This window comes from Palaemon carinicauda, chromosome 18 (genome assembly GCF_036898095.1).
Source record: "Palaemon carinicauda isolate YSFRI2023 chromosome 18, ASM3689809v2, whole genome shotgun sequence".
In the NCBI taxonomy this organism is placed as follows: Eukaryota; Metazoa; Arthropoda; class Malacostraca; order Decapoda; family Palaemonidae; genus Palaemon; species Palaemon carinicauda.
In genome coordinates this window covers 32,188,559-32,208,745 of record NC_090742.1, presented here as the reverse complement: position 1 = coordinate 32,208,745, position 20,187 = coordinate 32,188,559, and the positions used below count along the sequence as shown (strand labels likewise).

Genomic DNA, 20,187 nt, shown 5'->3' with positions numbered 1-20,187 from the left:
GTGTTAACAATCGACAAGCAGGAGAATGGTGACAAGCTGGCGATCAACGAGCAGGTAAAGATTGTGCTGTTGAATGGTGGGCAGAAGAGCGCCAAACTGGTGATTGGCGAGACGGCAAGTAGCATCGAGATGAATGGCGAGATGACGAGGGGAGCGCCAGAGATCGCTGATTAGGGGAGCGTCCTCTAGAAGGGCGAGATGGGGAACGACAGGCTAAAAGAGAATGATGATCACGAAGAGATGCATGATCACATGAGGAACAGAGAGATGGCGAGCATCAAGTCAGAAAGGCGATCATCAACAGCAGGAGAACGATGAATAGCAGAGCGTCGAACACGAGGTGTTAGCTGATGAACATGCCGAAGTGACAATCCAGAGAAGACCGATGATCACAAGCAGGAGAACAACGAGAAGATCGTTGATCTTGCAAACTGGAGTGCTGCCTGATGGAGGGCGAATGTAGAGGACTATGGTCCCTGGAAGACGAAGAGATCCGAGAATGGCGGGAGGTCTCATCGTCAGCAGGAGGTCTTCGATGAGTAGGCAAGCGGGCGTGTTGGTCTGATTGTAGCAGAAGGCGAGTGATGGGCCTCGCACACAGCCAGACCTATAAGAGTAAGGACTTAAACCCCAGAGGAACCAGGAGAAGGACCCCTCCGTGCACCTAGTTGAAGAATTTCCAAGAGCACCTCCTTGGAAGGAGGCCCGGCCACACCCAACGACAGCCAAGCCTGCAGCACATTTGAAAGGGAGAAGGACTCGCCCGAGGGTGGGGGTGAAGTGGCTTCTCTAGGGCAAGCAACAATGTCCCCATGACACCGCGGTTGCCCTAACATTAGGTGGTCTACACTAATACTTAGATATCACTCGGAAGAAGCAGAATGAGCAGCAGCTTAGGGAAGAGATCGAGGGGTGAGAGAAGTCATTCAAGGATTCTCCGCCCCTGAGGAAATTCCCGAAGGCAAAGAATCTCTCTTAGACTTCTACTTTTGTCGGTACCCAAATCTCTCCCACTTGGAGGCAGACCACTCCCTACACCCTTCGCAGGTGGAACCCTGCTCGCAACGACGTCCTTTGCAGGTCTGACACGAAGAGTGGGGGGTTGGCCTTGACCAAGGACATGAAGGTGCCGCAAGAACGCCCTTCAGGCCCTGGACAAGTGCACATGAGTAACATCAAAAGGAACCCGCACTCCTGAAAGATAAAAAGTAATGAAAAGCAATTGTTTGTAATGGCCATGTCTTTGAAAAAAGAGCATACACGTCCGTTCTCCTCAAGCCAAAAGATAAAAGTGACTGGGTTTTACTGGTGTGTGAGTGAGAAGGTAACAACAATTTACTGAACCAATCATAATGGCTACTGATCAGCACAAATTATATCTGAGATGTTGTGGCCTCACTGAAATGATGAGGGAATCTGCTCTACTATAAGCTAAAATACAAAGGGGTCCATTAAATTGAATACTCCTCCTATATTATACCATATGACAAGTAGCTTGTCAAATCTATTAAAAGGGAAAGATGTCAATTTTAAAGTACTGTAGAGGCCGGATCAAAATAATATTGACTAAACTCGTTACATAAGACTTACTGGCAAGTAGTACTCCCTCCAGTGTGATCATATTGGGGCAGACTGGAGCAGCTTGAAATCATGTGGTGCTCAATAGAAGCCTAGGATTAGGCAACAGTATATAGTTGAACAACAGAATGGTCCAATGAAAATAGATAAAGCACGTGGGAACCATCACCGGATATTGGAGTTGATACATGAAGGAGCTATATATTTATGAACATTATGTATAATGGGAGATTGATTTGCTTTATTACAGTTTTAAAGGTATAAAATCTACGCTTGTATAAAGAATATTATGTCAGACTATGTAAGATAAGTGTATAAAAAGTCCTAACAAAATATGTACCCTGCCTCAGACTATAGTATACACGTCAGTCATAGAACAGTCCTCAACACCATTGGGTAGGTAGTATATTGCCCTTTGATGCACTAAGCAAGGTGTTAAATAAAACTTCTATTCCAAATCAAATTTTCTGTACCAAAACTTTGAGCTCAAAATGAAAACTTACCTCTCCTGTAGTTAAACCAAAGTTATTTTCTTCAACTTTCCGGTATTTGAACCGACACGGGATTCCACCAACAACATCTTCAAAGTCCAGCTTATAATATTCATCAAAATATGAAGCAAAGTCTTTCTCATTAGGATCAAATAAAGGCTTCTTCTTCTCTAAAGCCTTTGAAAAGTTAGATTTGTGTCTAACTTTACGCCTCGTACCTGTTTTTTTCTCTTCTTGAGCTTTAGATGGATCATAATCAGCATCCATCTGAAATCAGAAAAGGAATTTCTCTTAAATATAGAATTAAATATTTCAAGCAATTATCATCAAGATAAAATTAAGACATGGTATTCTTGAAATAATACTTATTTTGTTTAACTAACAAGGTTTGCAGAGTTCCATGGACCACTAAAAAACTTTTTGATGAGCAAATTAAGATTAAAATCAGGAAATATATTTACACTGCATTGATCAGTCATTGAAATTGCAGTGAATAAGATCTATACATGGTAAAAAATATGAAAAGTTTAGCCAAACCATTCTCTTGAAAATTATAACTTACAGGGTTGGGCTATTATATCTATCATCTTTAAAAATCATTAAAATCCTAAGCCAACTCCTCCCTTTGAAGATTATAAAAGTAAGCATCTTTTAGTTTATTCTCCTTTCACAGTGAATGAAAGTATCAAGAAATACATGCCCTTAAAGGAATAGAGCCCTTATCAGTAAGTGGTATGAAACCTAGATTACAGCATTATTAAGTATAGTTTTCAGTTTTGAAACTAAGTGGGGAGGGTGGGCATAAACAATATATGAACATCAGATGAGTATAGAAACAAGAATTTTTTATTATCAAAATTTTAAGTATTTCTATAAATCTACCTTAATATCAATATTGCTGACTCCTACACTGTTGGAGGTGAGGCACAATTGAATGAAAGAAAGGGATAATCTTTAGTACAGGTAATACAATGAAATTAAAGATTACTAACCTGACCTCGATTACTTGCCTAGCTTACTTTATTAAACTGTTTAAATTATAGTTTAAAATGGGGAAACCCGATTGTTTACTGAAATATGGTATTCTAAATTTTTAGCTAAGGTAATTAAAAATACAATACTGTACTGCAGATTGCCTTTTTAAGATAATCTTTGGCAAACACTTGAGCTGCTGCTGGAAACTTTTTCAGAGAAAGATTACAAAACATCAAGGTAGTCGCACTCCTAAGATTATGTACCTTAACCCTCAAGCACTGATGATTTTTTATAGATTGCTTGTTTGCTTCTGTGATTGAAATTCAACATGGAATGCCAGAAAAGTTTTTATTAAAGGGCAATTAAGGATCCTCAGCCCACAGAACCAAACAGGGATACTGTACCTCTACCACCTTTGTTTGTCCATGGAGAAGGACACTCCAAAATCAAACCATTGTTCTCTAGTCTTAGGTAGTGCCATAGCCCCTGTACCAATTGCCTTCCATGGTCTAGGAGTACAGTTCTCTTGCTTGCGGCTACAGTTGTGCACACTATTCTGTCTTATTTTTCTTCCTCTTGTTTTTTTATTTTTTATAAGTTTTTATAGTTTATATAAGGAAGAATTATTTCCATGTTGTTACTATTCTTAAAATATTTTGTTTTAACTGTTCTTTACTTCTCTTATAGTTAATTTCCTTTCCTTACTGGACTATTTTTCCCTGTTGGAGCCCTTGAGCTTATAGCATCCTGCTTTTCCAACTAGGGTTGTAGCTTAGCTATAGTCTGTTTCATCCTAGCTGGCAAATGGAACCAAACAACAGTTTGAAAGCTCATCACCGATTGGCTATTGAGAGTGATATAAAGATTCTTAGGAGATAACTTCACTTCAACTCGCATTTCAAAACTTATTTTATGCAGTGGACATTTTTTCACCGAAATTATAGTCTTTCATTTTAATCGATCGGTTACCAAAGAACCAAGTAGATATGACGGGAAATAAGTGAGCTACAAAGGAAAAATTGAAAACTTCTCATGATGAGTAACGGAATACTTTAATGACGACGGGGGATCGTGTGAGGGCGGGAAGCTTGCGGCAGTGACGAAAAATAAAAAAATTAGCAACAATATTGCAGTACAAAGCCAAATATTTCACCATTTTTTTCCTTTCTTGCATTATTTTTCTAGGTTCATGACATTCAAGAGGATTTTTTCTACAAAATCCACCTATTTTCATTATGTTTGCAAACATTTGTAGGTTAAAACAGCATATAAAAAAGGTTGTAAAAAGTGTTTTCAGCACTCGTTTCATTTCAACTCGTATTTTTTCGTATATTTTTTTAATGTATGGATATTTTCTCAAGGTAATACTCACCATCTACCTTTAATCTGTGTGACCAAAGAACTAGGTAGATATTACGAAAACTAAGTGAGGTATAAAGCAAAATTGAACATCGTTTACCGCGAACAAATGAAATGTTTTGCTTTGTCGTCGGTCAGCGGGTGTGAGGGAGGAGGCCTAAACCAATAGCCAATCAGCGATGAACTTTTAAACCATGGTTTGGCTTCAGTTACCAGCTAGGATAAAACAGATTTTAGTAATAATAGTAATAATAATACAACTGGACAAAAAACGAGTCTCTATTGAACTGTCTTCATCTAGTTTAAGTGAAGGGATGTGAAAAAACTAAGACAGACTCTTAGTCTTCAAAACATTTTGGCCATGAAGGAAGGTAAAAGAGACAAGATTATATTGTACTGTATTCCCCCAAAGCCTACCTTGATCGACAACATTTGCAATTCACTTTTGTGTTTAGCCAACAGAACCCTAGCTGTTACTGAATGGTATAGGTCACCTAGTTATCACTCAGCATTTAGGTTACGGATGAAACTGCGTTATTTAGGCATGAAATATTATGCTGAATCTAGATGATGAATCTAGAATTAAGTTGATTACTGAGCTACATGAAAAATTTATTGGTCTTATTCACCATGAAATTAAGGAATTGAGAGGTATATCCTGTATACTTATGAAACAGCTGTCTCTGAATACTTTGATGAAAACATTAAATCAGAAGCTGTCTACTTACTAAAGCACTTCCCCAAATTTTGGTTGGTAGCTGGCACAAAACACAAAAACAAAAGGAGATTTTTCTTTTTATTGTTCCTCTTGGCCTGACGAGGGACTCAGCCGAGTTTGGTTGGTAAAGTTAGGTTGCCACAGCTCGCCCTACCCCCATCTTCCACCACAAATTAAGGTTCATATGCTGACTCCCCTACTGCCGCTACCTCAGCGGTAACCAAGGTGACTCGAGGTAGCAGCAGAGGTTATTGGAGCTGCGTCATAATCACTCGCCATTCATTTCTATTTCTAGTATGCTCTATTGCCTCTCACATCTATCTTCCTGGTACCTAGGGCTTTCTTCAACCAATTCATTCACCCAAATCTTGGCCTTCCTCTTGCACTTCTCCCATCAACTCTTGCATTCATCACCTTCAACAGACGACCATTTTCCATCTTCTGTACGTGGACAAATCACCTCAACACATTCATATCCACTGTAGTTGCTAATTCATTTCTCACAACAATTCTCATCCTCACTACTTCATTCCTAATCATATCCAATCGAGACATATCAGCCATACTCCTCAGACCTTTCAAACATTCAATTTCTGTTCCTCCGTCACTTTCATTCCCCACAAACTCTAATCCATACATCACAGTTGGCACAATCACTTTGTCATACAGAACTCTCCTTACATTCATCCCTAACCTTCTATTCTTTACTCCTCCCTTCACTGCCCTGACACTTTACATCCTTCATTCACTCTGATGTACATCTGCTTCAACTCCACCATTTGCAGCAACAACAGAGCCTAAGTACTTAAACTGATCTACTTTCTCAAGTAACTCTTCATTCATCATGACATTCAATCTAGCAAAGCCTCCCTTCTCATGTACCTCATAACCATACTTTTACTCACATTAACTCGCAACTTCCTCCTCTCACACACCCTTCCAAACTCTGTCACTAATCGACACAGCTTCTCCTCCGAGTCTGTAACCAACACAGTATCATCTGAAAACAACTGATTTACCTGGCACTCATGATCACTCTCATCTATCAGTTACAGTCCTTGATCCAGCACTTGAGCATTCACCTTTCTTACAGCTCCATCAACAAATAAATTAAACCTCCATGGCAGCATCATACATCCCTGTCTCAGCCACCCTCTCACTGGAAACCAATAATTCACTACATTTCCTAAACTAACATACGCTTTACTACTGTACCTATGTACAAACTCTTCACTGCTTGCAACACCCTTCCATCAATTCCATATAATATATCACACACAATTCACACTTGGGAAATTTCACTAAAAAATCTCCTCCTCTCTTTGATATCAGTCCCTCCTCCTTTCTTCAGCCAACCAAAGAAGTCTTTGGGATTCTACCCTTTATTTCAGATTGTGTAAGAGCTATTCTAGTCTGTTTTTATGTTTCCATAATGAATAACACCACTCTCTCTAGCCAATGGTGACATTTCCTACCTGAGGCATTACTCAAACCCCACCCCTGACACCCCCAGCCTAGAGACGTAGGGATCCTCACATCTCACCCCACCTCCAACTGAAACACTTGCGATTCTAATCTTTATTCATGATTATGTGAAGTCTATTTTAGTGTATTTCTATGCTGGCATATGTATTCAAATCGCACAAAAATTACTACATAGCTCCTCAAATATCATAGGTTCTCCACCTCTTACTCACAAAAGTCCCACCAACAAGTCACCAAAACGTTTTACCAGTAATGCAAGTTGTTGGCTTACAACAAGATTTGTCTATTTTTTACTTTATTCCTTTGTTTTCAACAATCATTTCCACAAAATAATAAAATCATTATGTTTTATACACAGTATTTCATATTAGTATTGGTCTCATTGTTTTTTAGAGTAATAATTAACATTATCTCTCTTTACATCAGGTTTTTTATATTTATCATAAACTTTATAAATTAGACATTATTGAATACTTGTGTCAAAGGAAACAAATGAATTTTTCATTATATTTCTGTTTAACTTAAAATCCATTATTACTGACAAGTAGCTTTATACCTTTCAAACACTATTTATTGTGGAATTATTACGGAATAACAGTTAAACGCTACAGTATTCCTGAATAACGGTCCCTTCAAAGAATATAAAATTTTTTACACATAAAATCACAATGTTTTACCATACCTTATAATTATACATTATAGAATACTTCTTGTGTCAAAGAAAACAAATTGATCTTTGCATTAAATTTCTGTATAATGTAAAGTCCATTAGAACTGACGAATAATTTTATACCTTTCAACAGCTATTTATCTCAAAATTATTACAGAATAACATAGTGACTCCAATGAATATATAATTCTTTTCACACAAAATCAAAGTGCTTTACCATTATTTACAGAAAATTATATGATGCAAATTTCTGAAAATTATTCTATGATCACTTCACAATGAACGGAAATTATTTTTTTGGTTTAGAGAATAAAATAGAAGAAATAAAGCAAACTTGAAAATTTATTCTGTAATCAGTAGTAAAACAAATAAACATGGAAATGTAAGTTATTATAGAGTAAGTGAGCTTGTATATCTGATGGTGACAAATCTTGTATATAGATTGAGTGCTTTGTAGTGAAGGGGTTAATTAACACTACCATACATTTCTCCAACCACACTCAATCTAATATCCCTAGAATTACAACACGCATGAACATCTCCCATATCTTTGTATAGTAGAACAATACTTACACCCAATTAGTCCATTCGCACCATTGACAACATAAAACATATATTAAACAATATCATCAACCAGTCAAGTACAATCACACCACTTTCCTTCAATATCTCAGCCTTTTCACCATCCATACCAGGTGCTTTTCCTGCTCTCATTTCATCAAGTGTTCTCTTCACTTCCTCTCTTGTAATCTCTCTCCCATTTTCATCTAACATCACTGGCACCTCAACTCCTGCAATAGCAATTATATTTGCCTCCCTATTATCCTTAATATTCAGCAACCTTTCAAAATATTCAGGCCACCTTGCCTCATCTACTTTCAACAACCTTCCATTTCCATCTTTCATTGTAACTTCATTCTTCAATCCACCCTTCCTTACTCTCTTCACATTTTTCCAACACTACTGTACTACTTATTCTCTTCATACGAATGACCCAATCCTTAATCCCACCTCCAACTTAGCTGCCATCTTTGCATAAGCTACCTTACATCTTACTTCCACATTTTTCTCTCTATAGCTTTAGTACTTCTCTATACTATTAATCTGCAGCCATTCTTCAAATGCCCTCTTTTTCTCTTCCACCTTCATCTTCACTCCATTCCACCACCTACTACCCTTCCTCATGTTGCTTCCAACAATCCTCTTACCACACACATCACTTACAAGCCCAATAAATTTTTCTTTTACTAACTTCCACTCCTCCTCTAGACAACCAATTTCTGTCTCATTCTTACCATCATATGCCACTTCAAACCTTTCTTGATATTCATATTTTACCTTTGTTTTTTTTTTTAACTTTTCTATCTTCACTGCCTCCCTTTGTATTTCCCCACACTTTTGGTAAAACTAATTTTGCTTCTATCAAAAAATGATCAGACATAACATTAGGTTGGCCAGGGCACCAGCCACCCATTGAGATACTACTGCTAGAGATTTATAGGGTCCTTTGACTGGCCAGAGAGTACTACATTGGATCCTTCTCTCTGGTTACAGATAATTTTCCTTTTACCTACACATACACTGAATAGTCTGGCCTATTCTTTACGTATTCTCCTCTGTCCTCATACACCTGACAGCACTGAGATTACCAAATAATTTTTCTTCACTGAAGGGGTTAACCATTGCACTGCAATTGTTCAGTGGCCACTTTCCTCTTGGTAAGGGCAGAAGAGAGACTTTAGTTTTGGTAAGCAGCTCTTCTAGGAGAAGGAAACTCCAAAATCAAACCATTATTCTCTAGTCTTTGGTAGTGGCATAGCCTCTGTAGCATGGTCTTCCACTGTTTTGGGTTAGAGTTCTCTGGCTTGAGGGTACACTCAGGCACACTATTCTATCTAATTTCTCTTCTTCTTGTTTTGTTAAGTTTTCATAGTTTACAGTATATAGGAAATGTTAATTTTATGTTACTGTTCTTAAAATATTTTATTTTTCCTTGTTTCCTTTCTTCACTAGGCTATTTTCTCTGTTGGAACCCCAGGGAAAGCATCCTGCTTTTCCAACCAGGGTTGTAGCTTAGCAAGTAATAATAATAATAATAATAATAATAATAATAATAATAATAATAATTAGCCATACCTCTAAACGTATGCACATCTTTCTTATTATCAACACAATCCACCCATGCCCTTTCTATTACTCTTCCATTTGCAACTCTTACCCAACCCAGCAATCTCTCACCACTCTCATAACTTAGTTTATTGTAATATTTCTAGTAATTCCTAACCCCGATCCTCTTTACAACTCGAATGTTAGTGTTGCGTACATACTGAGGTTTACTGCATGGCCAAAATATCATCCAATATAATGATACCTCCTTCAGGATATAGATATCTCTATAATAGCATCTTCCGAGGGATGTAATGACTGAGGGATATTCCTGCATTTAATTAGAAAATTAAACTTTCATTATTCTTTACTATACTGTAATCCTTAATAATGGTAATAAAAATCTGAGCGTAAGAAATTACCACACTAAAGTAAACCTGTGAAGAATTAGAGGCCGACCTTTAAAGTGAACAAAAACTTAAATTATCCAGAGTGAATACAAGATGCAACCTACTAGCTGAGCTGATACCACACCAATAAAAAAATTATTAAAGAACATTTATATTATGAAAAGCCATTTCCAAAATTAAAAAGATACTTTTTAAAAATGCTTGCTTTAGCAAGAGGTGGGATATAAGATCCAGCTACCAAACTCTGTCGTCTGCCTCATAATCTAGATGTCATATAGAGAGACTAGAATTGCGGGAATACAAATACACAGAATTCAATTTAATGTTTAAGTCTGTTTTACACTCAGACTCATAAGGAAGTTGAAGATGAAGTATTTGGGGAGCCTATCTGTCCACCTGCTTAGTCATCAGCAGCCACTGACCAGCCCTCTTTGATCCCAGCTTTGGTGGAGAGGGGAAAAGGGTGATGATCCTGCTAGGGCATTGTTAGTATTCCTTGCCTCTGCCATTCATGAACGACTTTAAACCAGTGCTTACAAACAGGTTCTGTACCTGGGTCTGGAATCTTAGGTTCTTCAAGTAACTCATCTGGATCATTGGTTACTATTCTAAGAGAAGATACTGTAAAAGATTAAAACCTAGAACCCAGTATCGATGGATTTTAAGTTTTCGATACAAAGACAGGAACAAAGATAAAAGAACCTACCTCCAGTGCTCAAAATGAGAGAATGAACGCGAGAGTCTGTGTAATTTGCCTACCCGCTTTGTCGATGCCAAGGTAAGCCAAAACACTAATTTCAGGGTAAGATTCCTATCCGAGTCTCACCTCATCAACTCCTAAGGGGCTCTCTTTAGAGCCATAACACATTGGTTACATCCAAAGCTTGAAGTCGAATTTCATAGGGAGGACAGGTATGCTCCATACTCCTCACAAGTACAGAAATATCTACTTATCTCAGTCTCAGTACCTGCCTGAAGGCTGAACGATACCCTTTTACCGCTGAGAATAAGAGGCTCCTTCTTTTGGTAGGTAATCCAAAAAGGCTGTCATTAGTGGAATAGAGGCTTCAAGAGGAGAAGTATTTTTTCAATGGCACCAGCCACAGAAGGACCACTTTGCTTGACACATGTCCGTGGAGGATTTTCTCAGAGACATTACAACAATGAAAAGCCTCTCTGTCAGAAGAGGTGCAGGATAACCAGCACCCATGAAGTGAGGGAGTCCACCAAGTTGTAGAAGCTCTCATAGTGGAGGTTGATTGATTGATTGATTGACGAAGCAGGTTGTGCCAAGGGGAAGTTCCCTCAGAACCTCCACTAGTAGAAGCAGGTCTGGGTACCATTCTGTTGGAGGCCATTATGGGGCAACTAGAGTCAACTTTAGGTTTGGGGATGAAAACACCTTGTGTAACAACCTTCAGAGAAGGCAAAAGGGTAGGAAAACGGATTTTGAGGAAAGCGAAAAATCTATATTTGGGTGATATGGCCATGTCGTCCTGATGGAAGGTTCCTTTAGGCAGCTTTCTAAGGGATATTTGGCTACAGTGATACTCCCAGAAAATTGACCACAGGTCTCCAGAATTATAACTCCTGGCACGAGTATCCTTAATATAACTCTTAAGGATATCGCATAATATCAGGGGACGTATTTCTTGATACGAAACATAGCAATCTTCACCCCGAATAGAGATTTTGCTTTGAGGGGGAAGAGTGGCGAAATTGAAGGGGAGCCGTTATCAAGGTTACCCGGTGGATCCCCTTCAGGTACCACCCCAGCGAACTATTCCTTGTTGCAATTAAGCATGGATAGCCGCAGATAGAGTAGTTTTGGGTGGGGACTTTACAGTATACTCCTTTTTAGAAAGGAGGGAGGGTCCATCAGGACGACATGGCCATATCACCCAAAAATAGATTTTTCGCTTTGCTCAAAATCCGTTTTTTGGGCTCAGCCATGTCATCCTGATGGAAGTCTACCAGAGAATTACTTAAAAGTACTATATCTGTGGGTTTGTAAAGTTCCTTATATGGTTTCCTAGACCTTTATATATGCATTACCGTTATTTGTCATATCCACTAAGCTTGGAACTAGCTTAGGGCTTCCTGCCCCCTGCAGGGAAAGCTATAAGATTCAAAGTTTGTATCTCCATAGGGACGGACGGTAGATCTTAGAGATTACCCTTTATCCCTTGAAAATCTGTACTCTGATTTCAAGTTGGGCCCTTCTAGGGTTTAATTAAAACTAGTATACTTTATTCGTCTGTTACTGAGATAGCAGCAATAAGACGCAAATCCGTTTAGTATTTTACCTTGTAGCTAATTTATCAATTGTAGTTACAATCAAGTATGAATCTGATCTGGCATTGAAAACACATCAGGGTCCATATTTTCTCCTTTTGGGAAAATATGTAATTTCATCGAAATGATGCCACTTAATAGAGATGTGAAACCAAATCAGACTGATTTGTACAGATTTTGGAAATGCATGAACACCGTGATGCAACGTTCACTCGGCACTGGTGTTATCGGTCAGATATGCACCAATGTGGAACAGTGTGTTAATCATAGTTGTGATTTGCACTTGAGGGTAAAAGTACCCATGCACCCAATACACTAGAAAGTCCCAAAGCAGTTCACTGTTCATCACAGGCTTAGATGACGGGTTCTTTAGAGCTACCCGCCGCCACCACAACATGTCTTATCTTATGTACTTGCTTCAATTGTGTTGGAAGAAGTTCCGTGAAGAAGCAATTTTCTTAGGATCATGAACTGCGGGTGAGCTGTCAGGATCCGCTCTGCGAATAAGTAGGTGAGAATTGCTCTCAGTTATTTTAGGGATAGATTTTGATCCTGAGGTATTGCCTCGGAAGAGCTGTACTTCCTTGAAGTCTGAAGTTCTACAAAGATAGACCTTAAGACACCCTAATGGGTATAGGGAGACATCTTCCTTCAATGGGCAGATTCTCCAAGGATGTGGGATCCTTGGAGTGGCAACCCGTTTTTGGCGAGAAAAGTAGGATCGGGAAAGGATTCAGTTCTCCCTCTTCTGTGAACTGAATATGGCCTACATCCTTGATAGGGCCAATGTTTATTTAACTTTAGCCCCTGAGGCTATTGCGAACAGAAAAATTGACTTTCTGTGTTAGCTCCTTTAGAGTACAATCCTCATTGTTTAGGTTAGAAGCATAGTGTAAGACTTTGACCAACGACCATGTAATGGGCTTTAGAGGGTTGTTGGCTTGGGTCTAGTGTATGCTTTGGTACCTTAAAAAAGGTTTCGCTTATGAGGTCCGTCTCAAAGGCGAATAGAAGAGGTCTAGTCAAGGCCGACTTACACGTGGTTACCGTAGTGGAAGTCAGACCTCGTTCAAGTAGGTAAAAGAAGAAAGAGACAGAAACCTGTTGAAATTTCTGTTGGTCCCCTTGTTTTCACGAGGGGTGACCCTTTCTTCCAAGACAATTCACATTGTCTCCTGGTTGGACTTGACTTGTACTCTACAATGAAGTCGGTCACATTCTTCGAGATCCCAAACTTTTGTTCGCTGTTCGGGCGAAAAAATCCTGAAATGCAGGTTGTTGGTTCTTGGGATGAAATGTAATAGCCGACTTCTGCAACAGTTTTGATAAAGCTGGGTACGGCAGAGGAAACAGCTACAGTTTCAATTCTAGAACTAGAGGAAACCAATTGTTTTTGGTCCATATGGGGGCCACTACAGGAGCTGTTCCTTTGCAGGATACTAGTTTGTCGAGGACTTTTAGCAGGAGGTAGGTTGGTGGAAGCAGATACATTCAATTCCATCCGTTCCAGTTGAAAGACATGACGTCTATCGCTTCTGCTTAAGGTTCTCGTAAGGGGCTACTAGTTCTAGTTGTCCCTCATTGCGAAGAGGTCGATCTGCAGTTCCGGGACTTATCGAGAATAAAGGAGAATGAGTTTGCGTCTAGAGACCATTCTGTCTCTATCGGCTTTCGCCTAGATAAAGCATCCGCCGTCACATTGCAGAACCCTTGAAGGTGAACTGCTTGATAATGCCATCTACTCTTCCTTGCCAGGCGGAAGGTGGCTAACATCACATGGTTGATGTGAGGTGAACTAGAGCCTTGTTGATTAGACATATTACTATCACCTCGTTGTTGAGAGCCAATCTGATGTGGACTGTTCTGCAAGGGGACAGTCTTCTCAACACCAGGAAGACTGTCATAGCCTCCAAGATGTTGATGTGAAAGTTTTTGAACTGGAATGATCAATTTCTTGCCCTTTCCTTTCATACGGATGGCCTCCCCGTTCTTTCAGGGAGGCTTCCGTGTGTATCGCCACTGATGTTTGTGGTGGTTGCAAGAAAATTGTCTGTGCTAGGCTCTTATTCATTGACCACGGCCTCAAAAGCGTGCGCAATCGTGTCAGTGTCAACCTTGTTGATCTCTTCGAGCCTTTGATGCGCATCTTCTCCAGACTCCTGACGCATCCTTTGGCTATGCTTCTTAGCACGGGGTCTGTCACTACTACGAACCGGAGAGAGCCCAGTGCTCTTTCCTATTGGCATTTTGAAATCCTCTGTGTTGGATTAGTCTCCTGACAGATGCCGCTATTTCTCTCCTCTTCTTTAATAGAATGGAGAGGTGTTGTGACTGCAAGTTCCAATAGATTCCCGACCATTGAAACTTGTGAGCTGGAGAAAAGTGAGACTTCTAGCAACTGGTCTTGAGGCCCAGGTGTTCCAGGAACTGGATCACCTTTCCGGCCGCTTGCAGACAAGTAGTCTTGAATGCTGCCCGCACCCGCCAATCGTCCAGGTATGCTACTACTTGTACTCCTTCGGAGCGTAGGTGCTGGACGATCGTGTCCGTCAGTTTTGTGAATACCTTTGGGGCTATATTTAGTCCAAAGGGCATGGCTGTGAAGACAAATTTCGTCTTCTGTAGCTTGAATCCTAGGTAGGAGGAGAGGGGGCGACTGACTGGTAGGTGCCAGTAAGCATCTGCCAGGTCTATTGAGACTATATATGCCCCTTCTTTGGGAAAAGGGTCCTTATGTGTTGCACTGTAAGTATCCGGAACTTGTTGTTCTCGCTGAACTTGTTGAGTAGAGACAAGTCTAGAATGACTCTGGGTCTGTCCAAGTCCTTCTTGGGAACATAAAACAGCCTTCCCTGGAATTTTGATGGACTTCACTTTCCTCATTACCTTCTTATTTGAGAGTTCTGAGGCATATTCTTCCAATAAGGGGGGGGGAGTGTTGGAAGAATTTTGGAAAGGTGGGGTGGATTTCGTTCCATTTCCAACCAAGTCCATTCGTAATTTGGCTGTGGACCCAGGGATCGAAGGTCCAACGATCCTGAAAGTGGAAAGTCTGCCTCCTACCTGGAACCCTCACATAGTTTAGAGGTTCCTGAGGACATATTTCCGTAACCGCGTCCTCCTCCACCCTTGGAGGATTTCCGGAGGATCCTCTTTTTGGGCCCTTACCTTGTAGGGCCGAAAGGTGGTAAAGTGCCTTTCAAAGCCTGGATTAAATACAGGTGACTGGCTACCAGCTGATGAGAAACCATCTAGAAGGTGGTTTACGGCTGGGCTACCACTTGAGGCATCGTGATCATGGTCACAGTCGGAAATTGTGCAGTTCTAATGATGATTTCCTCTTTGAGGACATGCCCCACTTTTGGAGCAGGTTCCCATTCTCCGTGGTGGCTTTGGTAATGACTTCTTGGACCACTTCCTGTGGGAAAGGGTCTACGCCCCAGATACCTGATGAAATCAGTTTTCTGGGTTCGTGTTTCACCGTTGATGCGGCAAACACATGGTCTCTACCGATCCTTTTTTTAGCTGAAAAAACCTACAAATCCATCACAAGGGTGGGGCGTTACTAAAGGCCTGCACACATTTCTTAAGCGGTTCTGATGAGACAGGGAGGCAACAAGCTTATCGTTCGTCTCCTGTTCCCTTCTCAAAGGATGGTTTGCCAACTTTGGAAGGTTCTCGTTAAACTGCTAACCAGCTATCTCCGGATCCAACTTCGAGACGGAGAAGGTTAGATGTACTTCTTTCCACTTCTCCTCGCAGGTGGGCATAGCTAGAGATAATGGTTTGCCTTTCGCTAGGATTGGGCAGGGTTTACCCTCTTCGACTGCACTCCTGATACAGTCTAGGGCTTTCCCCGAAAGGGGGAAGGCTCATGAGGAAGAAGCAATGACAGTTGGATGCTTCTTGTTCAATGCTGAGACTTTGGAGTTATTATACCCGGGCCCTTTCTGGGTCTTGGCAAGGCTGGCTTGGGCCTTGTCATGTTCGAGGACAATGATTTCCTTTGGTATAGCCTTCTCGCGGGATGTAGGTTCATCTCGTAGTCTCACAAAGCAATCTGGATATGCTGAAAGCTGGGTCAAAATTGAAGTTCTTCAAGGGGATTGGGCCCCAACTTCTAGGAGATATAAAACTTCCTATTCAACCTGGGCATGTGTTCCGTCTACCCCAGGGGGTTGTTTCGAAACAGTGAGGGAGGTCAGATATTTCAAGGGGCTTAGCGGGGCCCCTGGAAGCGCCAGGGCGTTTCCTTCCTTGTACCTCTCTTTTCCTCTTTTTGAGATCTTGCTTATTCTCCTCTCGTTCCTTCCGGAACAGTCCTGAACAGTGTCCGCATCTGCTGGATCGACTCTAGGAGCATTTCGCTCCTGCCGAACTGTCTAGCCAGTTAGGGAGTTGGAGTTGAAGAGGTTGACGGCATAAATTAATATGCCGGCACAGTGAGCTGGGGTACCTCAGTCATCGTCAAAACAAATCCTCCTTCCTCCATGGGTGGTTGAACCACTCCTTATTCAGGGCCTTCTTGCAGTAGGTCCAGTCTGGCGTCAATGGACGCCTCTGACATCTGATCTTGGTGGATGTCCAAGCCTTGCAGTGCCTGTTTATATCCGTGTCCACCGTCTATTGGATAGAGGGAGGCTGGACCTGTGCCTGAGGCACAAACGTATTCGATTGAGCCTTAGGGAACAGTAGGCACTTCAAAGATTTGTTAGGTAGGTAAGGTCCCTAAAAGTTCTTCTGGAAGCCTCATACTCACCTTTATTGGGTTTCCCTAGCTGTATCCCTTGACTCCGTAGTGTCAGGGATGTCTTTTACAAAGCCGTCGGTCCGCAAGGTCAAGCAATTGGAGTGACCTTTCGGGTCCCAGAACCTCAGGGATCCAGATATGATGTGGCAGGGGCATAAGACCTGTACATTGTATGCCCACAAAAGTTCTTATTCTTGTGGTTGCAGAACACCACTGTACACTTCGCCATTGGCTCCTCCTGTAAGGGAGAAAAGGGTGAATGAGTACTAGGTTGTTTATATTATTGATACAATATATGCTTAAAATACAGGTTCCAGTACTTCAGGGATCCAAATACGATGCAGCGGGGAGCATGAGACCTGCACATCTTGTGGCTACAAAAGGCCCTACTTTTGTGGTTGCAGAACAGGACTGCACACTTCACCTTGCCCTCCTCCTCTAAGGAAGGAAAGAGTGAAATGAGTATGGGGTAATTTATCATACTGATACATATATTCACATGTATTAAATAGTAAGCATTACTATTATAATTATAGCTTAGGATAGTAAGCTAGAAAGGAAATAGGAAAGACAAGTATCTGTGTTTCCTGTCCAGGCAATTGCTGTGACCTCCCTCAATATTAATATTTTAAATTTCCTTATTAGGGAAATATAGGGTGGAATAGCTCTAGTACTTAGAGCTGAAGTCAGTGTATACTAATACTAACTCCCCACAAGTTAAATATTAATACTGTAGGGTAAAAATGTGTGTTCCGATGATCTAGGATACATCAGAATGTTGAAGGAATGCTTCACCTCAACATTTACTTAATGGTCTCAACAATGGACTGTGAAAGGATACACAAAGTATGTTGGAAAATCATACTACTGTATGTTATATACTGTAGTTTACCAACTGCTGTATTTGCTATACTGCAGGAATACTGGCTACTGTATAATCTTATACTATAGTTCTGCCGGTATACTACCGGGCTAGGCTAGTACCTGGCGGCACTAGCCGACAGAGAGAGGGAAAGAATGGAGAGAAGGACTACCGTATTATTATAGTTTAGTACAATAATTAGGGGTGTAGGGACTACTGTCTCTACTGCCTTCTTTCCAGAATGAGGATTCAAATGGAACGGGAGAGAATGCATCAATTCTAGCTTCCATCCAGCCACAATATCTGTTGCCAGCTGCACTGCCGGTGACAGGGTTTGTGGATGGCAGTCCAAGGGAGGACTGGAGACTACTCAAAGTTGTAATGGGTCTCCCACCGGCAGCCGTCATAGCCAGCACAACCTTTCCCGGAACCTTGCCTCCATTAGGGGGAAGGTCGAAGCGGCAATCTAACTGCTTTGTAGGAGCCCGGCCGGCATCGTAATCAGCCCGGCAAGCGGGGTAATTGTAGAATACCGGCCACAGGAGTCGTGACGGCTAGGCCGTCACTAAAGGACAGAAGGGGGAAGGGAAAGGGTCTTATATTTTGCATAGAAAGAAGGCGGCAGGTATGCCTCCTGCTTTCGGCTGCAAATCAAGGAAACATAGTTTCCTTGCCGGTGCCGTCTTTGGCGGCAGAGGAATAAAGATTCCTTAGCCTAAGACATTGCCGGATATAAGACGTCTTCTAGTCCGCAAGGGAGAAAGATGGCAGCAATTGTACTACCACTTTCGGTTGTGGACTAGGGAAGCCGGGCTTCCTATGCCGGCAACGGTGTAACCGGCAGGGGAATGACTAATCCCCCCATCGGTAATGTTGCCGGCAACAAGACTGAATACTCTGAAATACCGTCGTATTTCAAAGCCGGGATACTCACCGGCAAAGAGGATGGACAGAAACACTATCTCAGTCAAGCCGAAGTACACTACTCTATGGCAAGACGAAAGATAGGGCTGCCGCCTAATGGCGGCACTCAGAGGGATCCTTATATCTCTAAAAGAGACGAGTATCGAATTATGATAGTAATTCTAGATGTTCTATCTCCAATTGAATTAATAAAACGATACGAGGATAAACGGGGATAACGTTACTAAAGTATACTAAAACGCTTTAAGCTAGCCTAACCCAAGTCGTGATCTCAGCTACGCTATATCACCGAGGCCCTAACGTATACTATCGAAACGTTTTAACAGAAGGGGAAATATTACATGTGTAAATCTTATCTTCACTAGTATAATTTGCCTAAATAGCTAGAATTCATTATAGCTAAATACCAGGAACGTCGTACTACTAACTAAATAAAGCATTTATGGTGTACGACAGCGGTCCAAAATGGCCGCCTCCGGTGATGACTCTGCTCCACTAAACACATCTAAATTATGCTAATTTAACTGTGAGAAGGGAGCCAAAAATTATACACCGGAAAGATTAAATACTCAACTTTCCAGAGGATGAAGATGCTGGAGATTGTATTGCAACAATCCTTTATAATAGTAACAACACCGAGAGCGATTCGGAGAAACACAGTGCTTAATTCGCTACTACAAAAGGATTGTTCGCCGGGGTGGTACCGGGAGGGGATCCACCGGTTAACCTTGATAACGGCTCCCCTTCAATTTCGCCAATCTTCCCCCTCAAAGAGAAAACTCTATTCAGGGTGAAGATTGCTATGTGTCGTATCAAGAAATACATCCCCTGACATTATGCGATATCCTTAAGAGTTATATTAAGGATAGTTGCGCCAGGAGTTAGAATTCTGGAGACCTGTGGTCAATTCTCTGGGAGTATCACTGTAGCCAAATATCCCTTAAGAAAGCTGCCTAAAGGAACCTTCCATCAGGACGACATGGCTGAGCTCAAAAAGCAAAGCCATCAAGGCCGTCTCATGGATGCTGAAACACATTTTCGAATGCTTCTCCTGGTCTTGGCAGTCGTGAGTAGTAGATTGGCAGCAACATGTCTATTGTCAGGGAACTCTATAAAGTCAGAAGCTTTATCGCTGCTTGGAAATGTAAAGACCATTCTGACCCAACTATTTGACCGTTCCAACTCAAAATGTCCAGTATGACATTCTTCCTCCTAGAAATGACCTGAGCTGAGAGGACCACTACATTGTGAACTGTCCATTTGTGCATCAGCACTGCTGTATGGCAGAGTCCATGATGCTGTGCTGCCTTTCTTGTTGACGTAACACACCATAGTTGTATTGTCGTTCATCAGTGCAATTGAGTGACCTACCAGAAGGGGATGAAAATGCTGAAGTGCTAGGTAAGCTGCCTTCAACTCCAGAAAACTGATGTGAGGAAATTTGTCCTCGTATTACCATTGTCCTGATGTCAGATGGTCTATGAGAGGGGCCTCTGACCCTCTCTTTGATGCGTCTGTAAAAAGGAAATCCAAAGTAGCACCCACTCTCAGAGAGATTCCGGAA

At 41.2% G+C, this 20,187-nt stretch overlaps 1 protein-coding gene across 1 annotated transcript in view; it reads right to left on the bottom strand.

Annotated features, from left to right (window-relative positions):
- Nucleotides 1–20,187, bottom strand: part of LOC137657749 (protein KRI1 homolog) — a 216,275-nt gene that overhangs the window by 27,270 nt on the left and 168,818 nt on the right. Inside the window, exon 11 of the mRNA XM_068392221.1 lies at nucleotides 2,082–2,336. Coding sequence (XP_068248322.1) covers nucleotides 2,082–2,336 — 255 coding nt within the window. The remainder of the gene's footprint in view (nucleotides 1–2,081; nucleotides 2,337–20,187) is intronic.